Here is a 16,663-nt window from a genome sequence, read left to right as displayed (position 1 = left end):
GTGGCACATGCCTGTAATCCCAGAGACTTGGGAGGCTCCGAGTTCAAAGCCAGCCTCAGCAATTTAATGAGGCACTTAGCAACTCAGAGAGACCCTGTCTGCAAATAAAACACAAAAGAGGGCTGGGTCTGGAGGAAATGGAGCAACTATTAGAAATGTAATAAAAGACAAGTAACCAGCCGGCTGCCTGTTGGGGATAAAATTCTCAGAAGTCATTATAGACATCTTCTTGGCCACAATCTTTTAAGACTTACCATCCTCAAAGTGAAAACAGTTTCTGCAGTACAAGTAAGGGAATGGGGACTCCTTTAAACAGCTTTCCCCACCTTCAGATTGGTCGACTCTCCTGAACATCACTTGTAGATAAGGGAGGCCTATAAGAGCGAACCTGGAAGCTTGACTCACCTTGTAGGCAAGAAAGCAGCACACCATTCCAATCAGGAGACTAAAGCAGCTACAACCAGAGACTCTAGAAGGTCACATTCAGGTTTATAGGAAGAAAGCCTTATGTTTGGTAGAGCATAAGAGCTCGCTGAGACATCACCAAGGAGCTGAGTTGTCCCTTCTAAAGTGGAACACACATTGTCCCATCCTGGTTGGGTTTTTACACATCATTGACTTATGAACTTGAAGTTTCCTCAAGTTTTTGGCTTAATAAATGGAGTGAATATATAGATAGTAATAACACCTACCTGAAACAATACATCTTGGAGCTTTTAATCTAAATCACCGTTCTTTCTTAAGTACTACTTTCAAAATAAATATTTATATAACTATTCTGACTGAAAAAGATAAAAGGGCTGGGGATGTAGTTCAGTGGTTAAGGACCCCTGGGTTCAATCCCTGGTACAAAAAGAAAAAAATTTATATAAAACTAATAAAACCCTCTCATTAACATATTTTATGACAAATAACTATATCTTCCAAAAAACTCTAGGAAGTGTGGTGTTGTTTTACATTTTCCCCGAAGTCCTTCATGTCTAGCTAACTAAAGACAGCTGGGTACTTATGCCTGTACCAAACTTACTGCCATATGCTGTTAGGATGAATGAAATCTATGAAGAAAATTCAACCTCATGGACATGTTATAAAAGGGAGAAGTATTTTAAAACCTTTTCAGATGATGTGGTTATTTAATACTGTCCCAAGACTCCAGTGACATATCTTTAAAAGGTAGGTTGCGATGTGAAATCTGAAGGTCTAACAATGAAGTTTTCATACTCTGTAATACTGAACTCTATTGGTTTATCTTACACTTCAAATGAGTCTTTTCTCACTCATTATTTTGTAATGTTGCAAGTTGGTCACTTGGAAAATATGGTTTACTTAGTTATATAAATCTTCCAAATGCTGACACATTTCTTTATTCAATATAGAACAAACCACGTTTGTTCATGTCATCTGATCTCATCAGAAAAGTTGTGAGGAGCTACCAAGTGGTGAATACAAGTTTTCCAAAAATTTAATTTTCAATTAGAGGCTCCAATTTTCATTGGTGGAAAACACTATCAGTTGTTTTCATGGAAGGAGCAGTTTTGTTAGGTTTTTTTTTTTTCCCTCCAGAAATACCTACCAAATCCTGTACCCAGGTCTGAATAACTAAATAGTTTGCTCTTTCAAGGAAAAAAATATCCAGTAGAATAACGTAGGTGTTACTTAAGCTTTCAACTCAAAAGTAAAGTGCTTTTCCCAGGAATTGTCATTCTGGTTAGGTAGCACTATGCTTTATATATATTCCCCATTTTGTCACACACTCTACATAAAAGCAATATGTACTCAAGGATGAAAATTAAAGGCAAATGAGGGCCAAGCACAGTGGTACATGCCTGGAATCCCAGCGGCTCAGGAGGCTGAGACAGGAGGATTGAAAGTTCAAAGCCAGCCTCAGAAACTTGATGGGGCCCTAAGCAACTCAGTGAGATCCTATCTCTAAGTAAAAAATTTTAAAAAGGGGTAGGGATATGGCTCAATGGTTAAGTGCCCCAGGGTTCAATCCCTGGTACCATAAACAAATAAATAAATAGAGACAAATGAGGTATTTTTTTTTTTCAGTTGAAAATGAGGTCTTAACATGAAAGTTGTGTGAATGTGGTACTGGGACAGAACTCAGGGCCTCCTTCATTTTAAACATGTGCTCTATCAGTGACTTGTACTCCCAGTTCCATGAAAAAGGTTTGGAACTCAAAGATCCCTTACAAGGGTCTCAAAGACATCCAGGGTCCTACAGGCGGACTTGGAAAAGAAAAGCTGTAAAAGAGAGCAAGGAACATTTTCCTGATATGCTTTGTATCTACCAGGTTCCAGAAATCCTACAAAGTGGAAAAGATGTCTTATATCCATTATTTTACATAGTACTGTAAACAGAAGATTCTCTTAAACATGTATTAGTGCTTTTGTTTTAAAAACTAAGAAACATAAGCTTATAGGAAGTGACAGAAGAGATTTGGGACCGTGTCTGTTTCCAAAAACTCATTACTTTTTATTTCCCACAGTGGAAGTTACTTTCTCCTTTACTACCTTGGATAGAGAAACCCCTATCTTCTATAGTAACCATAAATGTTTTTTTCTGCTATCTCCTAGCTTGTTTTCATTTCTGTGCAGGCTCAGTCTTTGAGTGAAATTCTTTCTACTACCAGCTGTTTAAGTCAGAGGTGACAAAAATATCACCTGTGAAGGTAAGCTTTTCTTGCTGTCAGCTCACATTAGGTATTGTGTTTAATTTTCAGTGAGTCTGGAATTAATTAGCCTCCGAAACTTTTCAACTTAGGCCCAGTTAGCCATAATCAATCCATTCATCAATCATGGATATCAGAAGTGAAATTTCTCAGTCCTCATCTCAGTCAACATGAAATAAATGTGTATGGAATCAGAGGGTAAGCCTCTTCCTTTCTTCTTCAAAAATACAAAAGAGTAACTTTGCCAGGAAGATGGGTACATAGCTCCAGGTGCTGGTGTAACCTAGGAAAATCAACATAATCATGAGAAGTGAGCCCTGGTGACTGCTACTGACCAACTGGTCTTGAAGTTATTACAAGTCTACTAGGTGCTTCCCACCCACGTCAAATCTCTAACATATTTGTCTCCATATTTCTAAACAGTGTTTTACTCTCTAAGCAGAACCAGGAAGTGTAAATAAAGGCAATGGCTTTTTCAATTTTCCTTATCACTTCTATGCATTTCGTGACTCAACATATTTGATAATTTTTGCGTAAGCACTGCCTCATATGGTCCCTGCCTTACAGTTTACGGCAGTTAAAATGTTTTGGGAACTGCAAAAAAAAAAAAAAAAAAAAAAAAGCAGGATTCAGGAAAAGAAAAATCCAAATGCAGATAATGAGATAATTGCATACCCAATTATAGGTTATAGACCTGGTTGTGCCTCCCTGTGTTCATGTAGAGAATCAGATTTCAGAAGAGTATAATCTTTGCCAAACTGTATCTCATCTGGTTCATTTTCCTTCTTTCTGGAATCTCAACTTAAAAGTTTGGTGGAAAAAAAGATTAATTATTTCATGTAATTATTCTTAGTGATATATTTTTCAATTATTCATATTTCTATCCTTCATTACTTTAGCTGTCATTACAGTGACATTTTTCTAGAGACAAGAATTCTCATTATATACTTTCTTTACTAGAAACTCCCCATCAGTTCTTGTTTAAAACTGTTCTCCCGTCAATCTACCAGACAAGGGGTAAACTACAAATGAGAGGTGAGATGCTCAAACAGGCACCTAACTAGAGCTTCACAGAGATAACAGAACCATGTTTCCTTCCAGCTTGGAAATTTGTCCTCTTGAAGTTAAACTGCCAAAATGTTCTGAAAACCAGAAAGAGACAACCTATGTACTTTATTAAAATTCCTTCACAGGAGAAAACACAAACATAAAAACACTGTAACATAGAGGTGAGTTTAGTTTCATGATGAAAAGCTGTGTCTTATCTAGACTTTTACTCGAGTCCGGTACAAAATAAATTTCTTTCATTTCAATTTTTTTAAAAATTTTAATTTGTTACATAGACAGTAGAATGCATTACAAATTACACAGAATAAATTTCCTTCATTTTTATAGGTCACATTCTTGCTTATTTGTTGATCTTATTTTCTAAAACTATTGGTCTTAAATTTCTCTGAGTTCTTTAAGTTGTTATCCATCTTTCTGCCTTTACATAAGCTGTTCCTTCTGCCTAAAATACCCTCTGCCTAAAATATTCTCACTTTTCATTTTTCTGGTCAAAGTGCTGCTTTTTCAAAAAGCTAGATCTCCTCTCTGATGCTTCCTCTTTTGCCCAGGGTTTTTCTCTCTTCTGACCACTTTCCTTCAATCCAGAGGCAAGGGTTTCCACCACAGAACCCCTAAACCATTCATACTTGGGCATCTTCTATTAAGCCATTTAGGATGGTGTAATGAACTCTCCTTTCTCCCCCACCTGGCTCTCTGTGGGTTCCTTGAGGGCAAGGAGCATGTTTTATTCATGTTTATCATCTCATCACTTAGTACAGTACCTGATTTAATCTAGATTCTCATAAATAGTAAATGAATTTTGAGTTCTACTGCTTTCTACATTTAATTTATTTCACATTTCTTTTAAAGTTTCAATACTTTTCTCATTCTCTGAACATTAATGATCTCAAACTAGAGACAAATTGACCATTAGAGACTCAGGAAACCACTTTGATTTTAAGATCTGTATAATGGAGCTAGTGACATAGCTATTTTAAAAGCCTGTAGAGCAGAAGGGTGTAATTCAGTGATAGAGCACTTGTATGCATGAGGCCCTGGGTTTGATTGTCAGCACTGTGAATAAAAGAGAAGAAAAACAGAAAAGCAGGTGATAAAAATAAATGCCTATCTGGACACAGTGGTGTGTGCTACAGTCCAGCTACTAGGGAGGCTGAAGCAGGATGATCACTTGAGCCCAGGAGCTCAAGGTCAACCTGGGCAACATAGTGAGACCTTGCCTCAGTAAAACATAAGTAAAAGTTCTTACCTCCCTCAGAGAAAAATGCTAAACAAATAAAATGAGAGCTGGATGCAATGGTGTACGCTTGTAATCTTAGCTACTCAGGAGGCTGAGGTAAGAGAACCACAAGTACAAGGCCAGCAAGGTTAACTCAGTGAGACTTTGTCTCAAAATAAAATATTAATAAAACAAAGAACTGGGGCTGGAAACAGTGGTATGCACCTATAATCTTGCTGACTCAGGAGGCTGAGCCAGGAGGATTCCAATTTTGAGTCCAACACTGGCAACTTAGCAAGACCATTTCAAAATAAAAAAAAAAAAAAGTTTTTAAATGTCTGGGGATGTAGAGTGCCCCTGGGTTCAATCCCTGGTCACACACACACACACACACACACACACACACAGAAAGAAAGAAAAAAAAAATGGGGATGTAGCTTAGTCCTTACCTAGCATGTATAATGTCCTGGGTTCAAGTCACAGTACTATACATAAATACATAAAAATTTTAAAACCATTAAGCCAAACAAAAATGGCCAGAGAAAAGAGGACATATTGTATGGTAGCATTTATATAAAATTCAAGATTAGGCAAAACTAACTTATGGCTATAGAAATCAGAATATGGGGGGCTGGAGGTATAGCTCAGTGACAAAACACCTAACACACACAAGGTCCTGGGTTAGATCCCCAGCACCAGAATCAATCAATCAATCAATGAAACCAGAATATTGTATGGTTCTAGTGAGAAGAGATTGACTAGAAAGGAGTACCAGGGAACTTTCCAGGAGGATAACAATGTATCTTGACTAGGGGTACTGGTTATAAGGCTACATACATCATTCAAAAATCATCCAATCAAATGGAAGGAAAACCACATCGTTATACGAAATCACATATATGAGGTTGTGAGGGGAAAGGGGGGGGAGGGAGAGAATGGAACAACAACAGATGAGGTAGAGAGGGAAGATGGGAGGGGAGAGGAGGGGGGATAGTAGGGGATAGGAAAGACAGCAGAATACAACAGTCACTAATATGGCATTATGTAAACATTGTGAATGTATAACTGATGTGATTCTGCAATTTGTATTTGGGGTAAAAATGGAAAAGCATAACTCACATGAATCAAATGTATGAAAGATGAAAAAAAAATCATCCAATCATACCCTAAGATATGTGTGTCTTATTTCAAAACTCTTTATCAATCTCTCTCTCTCTACATATAAATATACACACACATATGTACATATATATACATGTGCATATGTGCACACAGATGTACATGTATATACACACAAGTGTTTTCACTAAGACTATAAGAGCAATATGCAAAGTGTAAGATAATGGACCACAGCAAGAACACACTTAATCTTGTAATTGTAATTCATCTTTAGTATACTATCATTTTTATTTCCTTACTTGTACTTTGTTTCTGTGGTACCAGGGAAAGAACCCAGGAGTGCTTTACCACTGAGCCACATCCGGAGCCCCTTTTTATAACTTTTTATTTGAGTTGCTTAGGGCCTCACTAAATGGTTGGCTTTAAACTTCTGATCCTCCTGCCTCAGCCTTCCAAGCTGCTGGGATTATAGGCATGTGCCACCATGCCTGGCCCTTAATTGTACTTTTCTTAGGATAACAGTAATATCATTTTGGTTACACATAGCTAAGATCAACTGAGATAAATGTTAAAAGGAAAAAAAATGCTTGGGAATTAAAATCTTGCTAATAACAAAGATAAAAAATTGTTAATTAAAATAAAATAATAAATACTTTCATCATGAATATTTAGATTTGCTCAATAATTGAAACCATGTATTAAATTCCTGCTTATTCAAAGTTTTTCACCCACTGTTGATAAATTCTGCAATGTTACTACAGAGTCTTGAGTTAAGGCCATCTTCTAGTCCAAATAATTGGAGATTATTTGTTTCAAGTAACAATATCTTACCCTGATTGACTTAATCAAAAGTCATGCAATGATGCATGCCTGTAATCCCACTGACTAGGGAGGTTGAGGAAGGAGGATGACAAATTCAAGGCCAGCTCTGGCAACTCAGCAAGACCCTGTTTCAAAATAAAAAAAAAAAAAAAAATAACAAGGATGGGGATGTAGCTCCATGGTAGGAGCAGCCCTAAGTTCAATCTAGAGTACTTCAAGGAAAAAAGTCCCTTTCAGAATTCATGAATAATCAAGAACTGGGCTTACAATAAGCAGAAGCAGGCCAAAGGAACTGAAGATTTTTGGTAACAGAAAATCTGATAAGTATAACCCTGCCACAATCAGCAGCCTCTAGATGTTACTTATGTCCTTGCATCATTCATTCCAGAACCTAAAGATGAAACATACACACATTCAGGTTTCAGCTGTTTTTGAGTTAGGTCAATGTCTGCCTCAGGACTGTATGGGAAGAGGAAGAGAGAGTCTGGTCCCTTTGGTTTTGATGTAGGTGGGGTGCTGGGAGCCATCAGCCAAGTAGGTATGACAATCTCCTTGCCAGCTTACTCCCATGCTGTCTAGTGGAAGGACTTCTGAAAGGTGACCTTGCTCAAGGACCAGGGTGGTTTAGCATAATAGGAGATTAGGGTGTCCCCCCTTTAGAATAGGGCAGTTTAGCATAATAGGAGATTAGGGTGTTCCCCCTTTAGAATAGGGCATATCCTGCTGCTGAGTTCCTCTTGAGTTCTTAGGGTCAGACAGTATATTTTGGGAGACAGAAGCCCATGTGGGGTGGATTTGGGCAGAGTAGTGGATTTGGGCAGAAGTGGATTTGGGCAGAAGTGGATTTGGGCAGAGAACGTGGATTCCCCCAGAACGTGTTTGTAGACGGCCGGTGTGAGTTCGGGAATAAAGAATTGCTGTTTGAATCTACAAGCTGTGTGGAGACTCATGATTTGTGCCCAGCCAGAGACTGCGGCAGTGGGGATTACATTTTCCTAAAAAATATATATACATGCATATATACATATCCCCATATATACATAAACGACAGGAATTAGTTCCCAAAGTAAACAGAGGAGCTCTTGGGAAGGGGGAATGAATCTGAACAGCTGAAAAACAACAATGTCCACTTCTCAATCCAACTCCTCATCTAGTATTAGAACTCTCAACAGCCAATTCAGTTAAGACAATAAATGGGTTAACCTGATTATTAGAAATTCTGCTTCTAAATAATTCATCCTTAGAAATTTCCAGACTGATTAAATGCCTTCATCTAATTTTCTTCTCTCCTGAAACCCCATTACAGGTGTGTGTGTGTGTGCGTGTGTGTGTTTGTCTGTCTGTCTCTCCCTGTCTGTCTCTCTGCCTGCCTGCTTATCTATGGGGAAAATGCAAAAAAGACAGCAATGATACTTTAATGCTAAAAAACAGAAGGACAAATATCAATTATTGATTTGTGAAAGTTGAATGCCAAATCAGTAATGGAAAAAGCTGAAAAGCAATCCTTTTTACAATCTTTCCAAGGTATAGGAACAGGTGGCACCAGTTACCTTGTAGGATTGTTGTGAAGATTAAATGAGATTTACATTTGTAAAAACTTACAGGCACACAATAAGTAAATATTAGTTATCACCTCTACCATCATCATCAAGTCTTGTTAAAACTTGTCATGGATCCTGAAGATTCAATAGCACTATATTAAGCACCTTCACAGTCTACTTTTCCAGCTTCTCATCGTTTTTTGGTCTTGCACCAGCAATGCCACACTGCTTGAACTTACCTGTGCATACCAGGTTGCTTCTACTTGGAATGTTGTTTGAATTTTCATCTAACTCCCACTCATTTTTCATCTCATAGGCATCACTTCTTTTAGGAAGCAAAGCAATGAGATAGATCTATTTGAAGGGCAAAGGGAAGAGAATGCATAAAGATCCCAAGGCTAGAAAGAGCTTGAAATGATTATGAAATTGAAGAAGATAGTGGTATTTCAATTCATGAGGCAGAAAGTGGGAGATACCATGTGAACCTGAAGAGAGAGGCAAGAACCAGTTTATGCAGGATTGTGTAAACCAAGGAAAGCAGTTTATATTTTTATTGTAATAATTGATAATAATGCAATGCCACACTGCTTGAACTTACCTGTGCATACCAGGTTGCTTCTACTTGGAATGTTGTTTGAATTTTCATTTAACTCCCACTCATTTTTCATCTCATAGGCATCACTTCTTTTAGGAAGCAAAGCAATGAGATAGATCTATTTGAAGGGCAAAGGGAAGAGAATGCATAAAGATCCCAAGTCTAGAAAGAGCTTGAAATGATTATGAAATTGAAGAAGATAGTGGTATTTCAATTCATGAGGCAGAAAGTGGGAGATACCATGTGAACCTGAAGAGAGAGGCAAGAACCAGTTTATGCAGGATTGTGTAAACCAAGGAAAGCAGTTTATATTTTTATTGTAAGGGCAACAGAAAGCCTTTGGAGGGCTTTAAACTATAAAATACATTTTAAAATATGACTATTGCAACTGTATAGAAAATGACTAAAACTAGGACGAGAGAAAAGCGTGACCATAAATGCATACTGCTGTGGTTCAGAATGAAATATGAGTGGTGGTATTGACAAGAGATGCAAAGAGGTAGGCCAACTGCTGGTATATTTTTCAGGTGGTACTGGAACAAAACTTGCTGATGGATTCAATTTGGAGGTGATAAGGACAATTTAAAAATGAAAACAAGGTTTCTAGTTTATACTTTTACTGACATGGAAAATATTGGAGCAAAAACAGACTTGGGGTAGGAATAGAAAGTTTTATTTTGGATAAGTTAACTTTCAAATGGTAAGTGTTATTCAAGAATAGATGTCACTAAACTTAAGTGTTGAGGAGATGCCCAAATTAAAGAAATAAATTTGGTAATAAGCAGCATAGAGAAGAAATTTTAAATTATGGGAGAAAACAGAATTACCTAGGAAGATAATGCAGAAAGAGAAGAGCAGGGGATTTAGTTCCAACACACAAAAGGAAAGAGAGAAGGAAAAACAGTAAAAATAGACTAGAGAGGTAAGAAAGGGCAGTGTTTCAAGAAGCAAGAAGTGCTCAATAGAGTCCAATGTTTCTGAGCAATCAAGACAGATAAGAACAAGAAATGTCTTTGGGCAACATAGAAACTGTTGTTGCTTTGATAAGAGCAGTTTTTGTAGTGACTGGGGGGAAAGTCAAATTAAATAGAAAACAGAATGGGAGATGGGAAAGAGGTGATAATGTTCATTTTTAGGTTTAGTCATATGACACTGCTGAAATTGGCCTTTTTTTTCTCTTTGGCAGTGCTAAAGATTGGACCCAGGGCCTCACATGTGCTCTATCACTGAGCTATATCCCCCAGCTACATTTTGATGTTCAAAACCAATAATTTCATGATTATTTTTTAAAGTTTGATGGACAAGGAACTGATGCAATTTTTTGGAAACAATTCAGAAGCATCAGGAGAACGAGTTAAAGAAATGAAAATTTCAAAAACAATGGGATATTATTTATATTCAATCACATAAGGTTTTTATGTTATTTGGCTCATTTTTTAACAAATGCATCCTAAACATTATACATAAAACCATGAGAAAAACATCAAACTCTAATGTTGGGCATACCATAAAAATACTAGGCCAGTAGTTCTCAAAACTGTCTTAAGTCATTAAAAATGAGGAAAGTGGGCTGGGGATGTGGCTCAAGTGGTAGTGCGCTCGCCTGGCATGCGTGCGGCCTGAGTTCGATTCTCAGCACCACGTACAAAGATGTTGTGTCCGCCGATAACTAAAAAATAAAATATTAAAATTCTTTCTCTCTCCTCTTTCTAAAAAAAAAAAAAAAAAAAAATTAGGAAAGTCTGAGGAACTTCCACAGCCAAAGGTAAAAAAGGAGACATAACTATACAGAAACAAAAGAGAATATTAGGTTGAAAAACCTAAGACAATATAAATTATGAACTTCATTTAAAAGCAGTGTTCAGTACTGGTTTATTAATTGCAACAAATGTACTATAATAATGCCAGATATTACTAATAGGGGAAACTGGATGCAGGGCACATGGCAATTCTCTGGATTATATTTTCAATTTTTTGTTACATATCTAAAACAACCATAAGAATATGGTAATACATACTTTAATAAGGTTTAATTAAGAAAACGGTAATCACCCATTGACCCAAAACCCAGCTTAATGGTCAAGCATTTCTTGCTTCTATCCACACTATAGTTACTACACTTTTGTCCACATATGAAAATTTCTATAAGTCATACACTTAGGAGTAGAATTCTAGGGTTTAGAATTGTAAAATCTTCAATTTTAACAGATTTTGCGTAATTGCTTTCAGAGTGGTTCTAACCTACCAGCAGGTGCGTTCAGACATGTAGAGGGGTAACAACTCTAGAAAAGACTTACTTATAAACCAGGTAGCTTTTTGTTTTTAAGTACTACGATTGGACCCAGAGCCGATTTACCACTAAGCTACATCCTCAGTTCTTTTTATTTCTTATTTTGATACAGGATCTCACTAAATTGCTGAGGTTGTCATCGGACTCAGGATCCACCTGCCTCAGCCTCCCCAGACGCTGGGATTACAGCCGTACGCCACCGCGCCCGGCCAGGTAATATTTTTGATTCACTCTAAAATGGGTTTGGGGTCCACGTAATCATTTCAGCAACAAACCAACATCAGCTACTAGCACTTTAAAAGGTTCTGACGCCGCTAACCTAGACACAGCCTAGCCCGGGAGATTCTGACACACAGCTCCCTTCCGACGTAAGCGTGACACGGCGACGGACGTCCGCACGCTCGGGACGACGCGACTTGTTTGACGCCCTTTGAAGGCCCCTTTCCGGGCTGCCTAACGCGACACAAGTGTCAGCTTGTGTTAACTGAATGCCTCTTGTTTGCGTAAGGAGAAAATATTCCCACATAGTCTCCTTGTTCTCAGGGCCAATCCGCTTCCCTGGAAGAGCCTCTTTCGGCTGGCTTTTTCTTCAGGCAGCGCCGCGGGCAGCCCGCAGGCCCTTGTGTTGCGCGCGCAGCGACACCGCCTCCTTCTTTTCGGCCGGAACCGCCATCTTTCAGGTAGGGGCTGCGCGTGGCTCCCGGGGCCTTGCGTTCCTTAGGCTCGAATTGCGACCCTGCGGCCTCAGATGACATGCACTGGGATACTAGAGAGTCTGTTTACCCAATCTGGGGTCCACTGTCCTGGGTGGTTGGGTCTGTGTCCTGCCAGACCGGGAGCAGCATGCGCTGTGTTAGGGCCTGGGCAGTGGGCTGAGGACCCGACCTGCGGTGCCGTGGCCCTGAGCTGCTACGGTTAGGAAGACGAAGCCGACTCATTGGGGACGAAGTGAGTTAATCTGGGGTTAATCTGACAAGGATTCAGCCTCTCATATCTCTGTGACTTCGGTCGTGGAGTTCTGGGCCCTCGTAGGCTGTGCGGGGCCGCGTGGCCTGATGCTTTTGTAACTCCTTTCAATGCAACGTGGACGGGTAGGCACTTCCGGGTCTTAAGAACGGGTTTAAAACAAGTCTTGGATTTGATCTCCAGTGAGCCTAAATGTCTGAATTTCTGGCTTCGTGGTTGGATAACGAAGTGGCTGCCCGCCGAGTCAAATCTGGTTGACGAGTCTCAGGTCACTCTTGGATTGTGCGTGAATTGATAGCCTATTGCTTTTAGTTTTGGCTCGGGATTGCGAGTGGATGAAGGGAATATATGTTAAGGTTGCCTTACCAGTGCTCATATATCAAGAGGGGAAGATGTGTGTTGAGTGAAGGCATTCCAGAACAGCAATATGTCCGATTTAGGAGTTTAGGGGTGAATTTTAATAATTATTTAACAAACTGCTGGCTTCACCCCCCATAGCGATTCTAGTTGGCAAATTTGATACCTTAGGCTTCAGGCATCATTGGTTTGCATGGGTAAGGTATCGTTTTGGAAAACTGGTTCAGTTTTTTGTGTGTTAGGTCTAGGCATAAAATAGATGCCAGGAAAATGAGTTTAGAGGAAAAGAACTTACTGATTTTGACTGGTGGCTCCACAGTCCTTTTATCTAGAGAGGTTCATCCCTAGTTTATGAACTTAATTCAAGTTTACAAGTTTATACAGATGTAGAGATTTGATTTTTATAACAATTGCTTAGTTGCCTTTTTGTAAAAATTGAAGGATGCATCTATTAAAACAGTAGGTTGGCAAGTTAGGTGAGACATTTTTGGCTCTGCCACACAATTTTTATAAAAAAGGTGCTTTGACAGTTGTTTAGGATTAAAGAGTGTATATTAAGAGACTGATACATTCTTAGACTGCTGTCAACAAATTTAAGTCTTCCTTTATAATTGGCCTTGTGGGTAGGGGTAATTGCCCTGGATGGCCCAGTGGTCAAAAATGTGTTTTGGCCCTTGAGGGAGCCCAGGAATGTTTATAGGTTTACATACCATTTTAGATGGTAAATTAGCTTTCAGTTCAGTTATGCTGTACTTGTGCTAAGAATTGCTTAGTGCTCTGTAAACATTACTTCAATGAATTATAAAAGTGTTTTTAAAAAGAGGGAAGAGAAAAAGGATCTTATCTACTGTATAAAAATGCATGGTTGAGTTTTATTGGGTTCTCCAATAAATTATCCTTTAGACACTAATTTCCAATGCTCTTGCATTCGTTCTAGCATGGATTGTACAGATAAAGTGAGGTAGAAGTCCTGTTAATGTTTTTATAAACTGTTGGAAAAAAGTAGTGATTGTTCATCTGATTTTTTTAGATTGTTCCCTAATTTGAAATTATAGGATTTTTGTTGGTAAAGGGAAAATGCTAATTTTCAAATATCTGGCAAATTATGCTTTCTTTTAGTAATTCGCCAAAATGACGAACACAAAGGGAAAGAGGAGAGGAACCCGATATATGTTCTCCAGGCCTTTTAGAAAACATGGTAAGTTTGTTTACTGGAAGCCAAGTTTATACATTTGGATTTTTATTAGTATTTGTTGTGGTTCATAAATAGCATATTTTAAAAATCTGGCATATTTTGTAATCGATAAATAAAATGTGAATTTTATGTAGTTTCATAACTAAATAACTATGCAGGATTAAAACTTTGGAGAGAAGGTGTATAGTAGACTGATTTTTTGCTTTCAGGAGAAATTTTCAAAAATAGTATGATATTTTTATTTTAGACTTGTCTAGAGACTGACTACTGAAATTTTTTTGCAGGAGTTGTTCCTTTGGCCACATATATGCGAATCTACAAGAAGGGTGATATTGTAGACATCAAGGTAAATTATAAAATTGAGGAATAACACTACAGATGTTAGAAAAGTTGGAATTAATGTAGTGCTGGGTTTTAGGTACCAGTATTTATTACATCTATTGGATCCTTTTACTCTGAATTTTATGGGAGGAAATCTGCTTGAGTTCATAAGAGTAAAGAACAGGTTTTTTTGGGGGGAGGTGTTGGGATTGAACTCGGTGGCACTTAGTTGCTTAGTGCCTCGCTTTTTGCTGGGGCTGGCTTTGAACTTAGGATCCTTCTGAGCTGCTGGGATTACAGGTGTGTGGCACTGTGCCTGGCCAGACTGTTTTTTTAGTATTTAAGTATTTTGTAGTAGATGAACACAGTACCTTTATTTTTATGTGGTGCTGAGGGGATCGGATCGGGCCCTGTACCTCGCGTATGCAAGGCAAGAGCTCTACCAATTGAGCTATAACCCCAACCCTGGACTGAGTGTTTATATCAAAGTGAAAAGGAATGCTTTAGTATAAAATTTATTAAAATGGAGATTATTGTTTTTATGGAAACTCCAGTGAGAACTGTGTTCGTTTGTGATCAGTATTTAAATATGACCTGGCTCTTGAGCTTAATGATGATTGTCTTTTTGATTGCTTGAAGCAATGTGAAAAACACATTTCACCGGCTCTGAAAGCTCAAGATGCCATTTAAAGGAGATTTTACGATATCTTATTTACTTCAGTAAAAAATTAAAGTTTAAGAGTAAGGAGGAGTTGGCTGGAATAACATTTGTCTCCTTTCTTATCCAGGGAATGGGTACTGTTCAAAAAGGAATGCCCCACAAATGTTATCATGGCAAAACTGGGAGAGTCTACAATGTTACCCAGCATGCTGTTGGCATTGTTGTGAATAAGCAAGTTAAGTAAGTAATAAATGGTATAGTTCTTTGTGATTAAGTCATATTCATATACCCCCACCCCTTTCACTTTGCCAATTGGACTTATGTCTTTATTGGTCATTCAAGAGGGGCAAAGGAAGTATCCTCTTAAAACTCAGGCAGACTGAGTGTCTGTCATGTAACCTGTCAGAGGAAACAAATTGAAATAGATTTCCTGGAAGGTCCTACATAATCTGATATGAAGCAGTTCTAGTTTTATAACATAAAAAGTTTATTAAGTTTTAAAGTATACTAGTGATTTGATTTTGGTTCAACTAGTGGTTCAGAGGCTGTCACCTCATCACAACAGCTGCAAAGTAGGGGTGGTTAGAGGAAAAAGAATACCAGTAAAGGAAGGAGAATAAGGTGAGGGAGGTGGGGTAGGAAATGAGCAGGGCACCTGGGACTGATTGGAGTAAATCAAAATTCAATGCATATAACTTTAATGTACTAATAAAAGAAAACAAAAGGATTGTTTACTTCAAGGCCTCTTCCAAGTAGATCAATAATTGAAAAACTAATCAAGCCATCATAACCTTGTTGGTTTATTCGGAGTAAAAGATTCATGATTTATCTAATAAGTGGAATTGTCAAAACCATTTTCTGCATTGCTGTTGTGTTTTTGACGAAACACTTAAAGAGTATTTCTGCTCTCACCAGGGGCAAGATTCTTGCCAAGAGAATTAATGTGCGTATTGAGCATATTAAGCACTCTAAGAGCCGAGACAGCTTCCTGAAACGTGTGAAGGAAAATGATCAGAAAAAGAAGGAAGCCAAAGAGAAAGGTACCTGGGTTCAGCTGAAGCGCCAGGTGAGAGCTTGACTTGGCAGGGTTTATTGGTATTAATCTTGGGGAACTATTAAAACTGTTGCTCAGATATTTTTTATTGGAGTTTAAGAATTGAATGTATATTTAAAGTTTATTTTCTCTTTTCCCCTTCAATAGCCTGCCCCACCCAGAGAAGCACATTTTGTGAGAACAAATGGAAAGGAGCCTGAACTGCTGGAACCTATTCCCTATGAATTCATGGCATAATAAATGAAAAAAAAAATTAAAGGCCCGTGGACTACAAAAATGATTTTTTTTAATTGAGCAGAAGTGTGTATTTAATTGTGTCCCAGTTTGTATTGTTTCTCAAATTTAGTATTTTTATTGCAGAATGATGTGAATTGACTTATGGTGGTGCATACTCAATTGGTTAAGAAATGGCCAAAGATTATTTATGAAATGTAGTTGCTTGGTCTCTAAATTACCTTGAAGAAAGATACACAAAATAAGTGAAAGGAAAACTGTGTAATTACAGTTAAGCTTAGGAAAAGTTTGAAGCCAACTTCCTTAAAAAAATAGTACCCTGTTCTTTGGGTGTTACTAGTTCTGAATCACTTTGAACAATAGTGTAAAAATATTTGTCTTTCTCCTACTGTAACAAAATAATACAGACTTTACTAATTTTTTTTTTTTTAAAGAGAGAGGGAGAGAGAATTTTTAATATTTTTTAGTTATCGGCGGACACAACATCCCTGTTTGTATGTGGTGCTGAGGATCGAACCCAGGCCGCATGCATCCCAGGCGAGCGCGCTA

The 16,663-nt window shown here is 38.1% G+C and overlaps 1 protein-coding gene and 2 non-coding genes across 4 annotated transcripts; all 3 read left to right on the top strand.

Moving 5' to 3' along the window:
- Positions 1-11,923: 11,923 nt before the first annotated feature.
- Positions 11,924-16,174, top strand: Rpl21 (ribosomal protein L21). Of its 2 annotated transcripts, XM_076872462.2 has the most exons (6): positions 11,924-12,006; positions 13,769-13,847; positions 14,129-14,190; positions 14,954-15,066; positions 15,742-15,892; positions 16,028-16,174. In XM_076872462.2, the coding sequence occupies exons 2-6, from the start codon at positions 13,781-13,783 to the stop codon at positions 16,115-16,117; spliced, it is 483 nt and encodes a 160-aa protein (XP_076728577.1). In that variant the 5' UTR covers positions 11,924-12,006; positions 13,769-13,780; the 3' UTR covers positions 16,118-16,174. The 2 variants fall into 2 exon arrangements, with proteins under 2 accessions (XP_076728577.1, XP_076966805.1); XM_077110690.1 differs by lacking the exon at positions 11,924-12,006 and having other exon boundaries at positions 13,737-13,847.
- On the top strand, positions 14,770-14,840 carry LOC143411918 (small nucleolar RNA SNORD102). The gene has a single exon (XR_013092921.1). It is a non-coding gene; the product is annotated as a small nucleolar RNA SNORD102 (small nucleolar RNA).
- On the top strand, positions 15,117-15,243 carry LOC143411924 (small nucleolar RNA SNORA27). Its single transcript, XR_013092926.1, has one exon. It is a non-coding gene; the product is annotated as a small nucleolar RNA SNORA27 (small nucleolar RNA).
- Positions 16,175-16,663: the final 489 nt, after the last annotated feature.

Source organism: Callospermophilus lateralis, chromosome 12 (assembly GCF_048772815.1).
Source record: "Callospermophilus lateralis isolate mCalLat2 chromosome 12, mCalLat2.hap1, whole genome shotgun sequence".
Classification (NCBI taxonomy): Eukaryota; Metazoa; Chordata; class Mammalia; order Rodentia; family Sciuridae; genus Callospermophilus; species Callospermophilus lateralis.
This window is presented reverse-complemented; position numbering and strand designations above follow the sequence as displayed.

Bases quoted from the DNA above. Each gene is read 5' to 3' on its own strand.
- Rpl21 (XM_076872462.2), top strand. From the start codon at position 13,781: ATGACGAACACAAAGGGAAAGAGGAGAGGAACCCGATATATGTTCTCC. The intron at 13,848-14,128 runs GTAAGTTTGTTT...ATTTTTTTGCAG, and splicing joins CAGGCCTTTTAGAAAACATG to GAGTTGTTCCTTTGGCCACA. The intron at 15,067-15,741 runs GTAAGTAATAAA...TGCTCTCACCAG, and splicing joins GTTGTGAATAAGCAAGTTAA to GGGCAAGATTCTTGCCAAGA.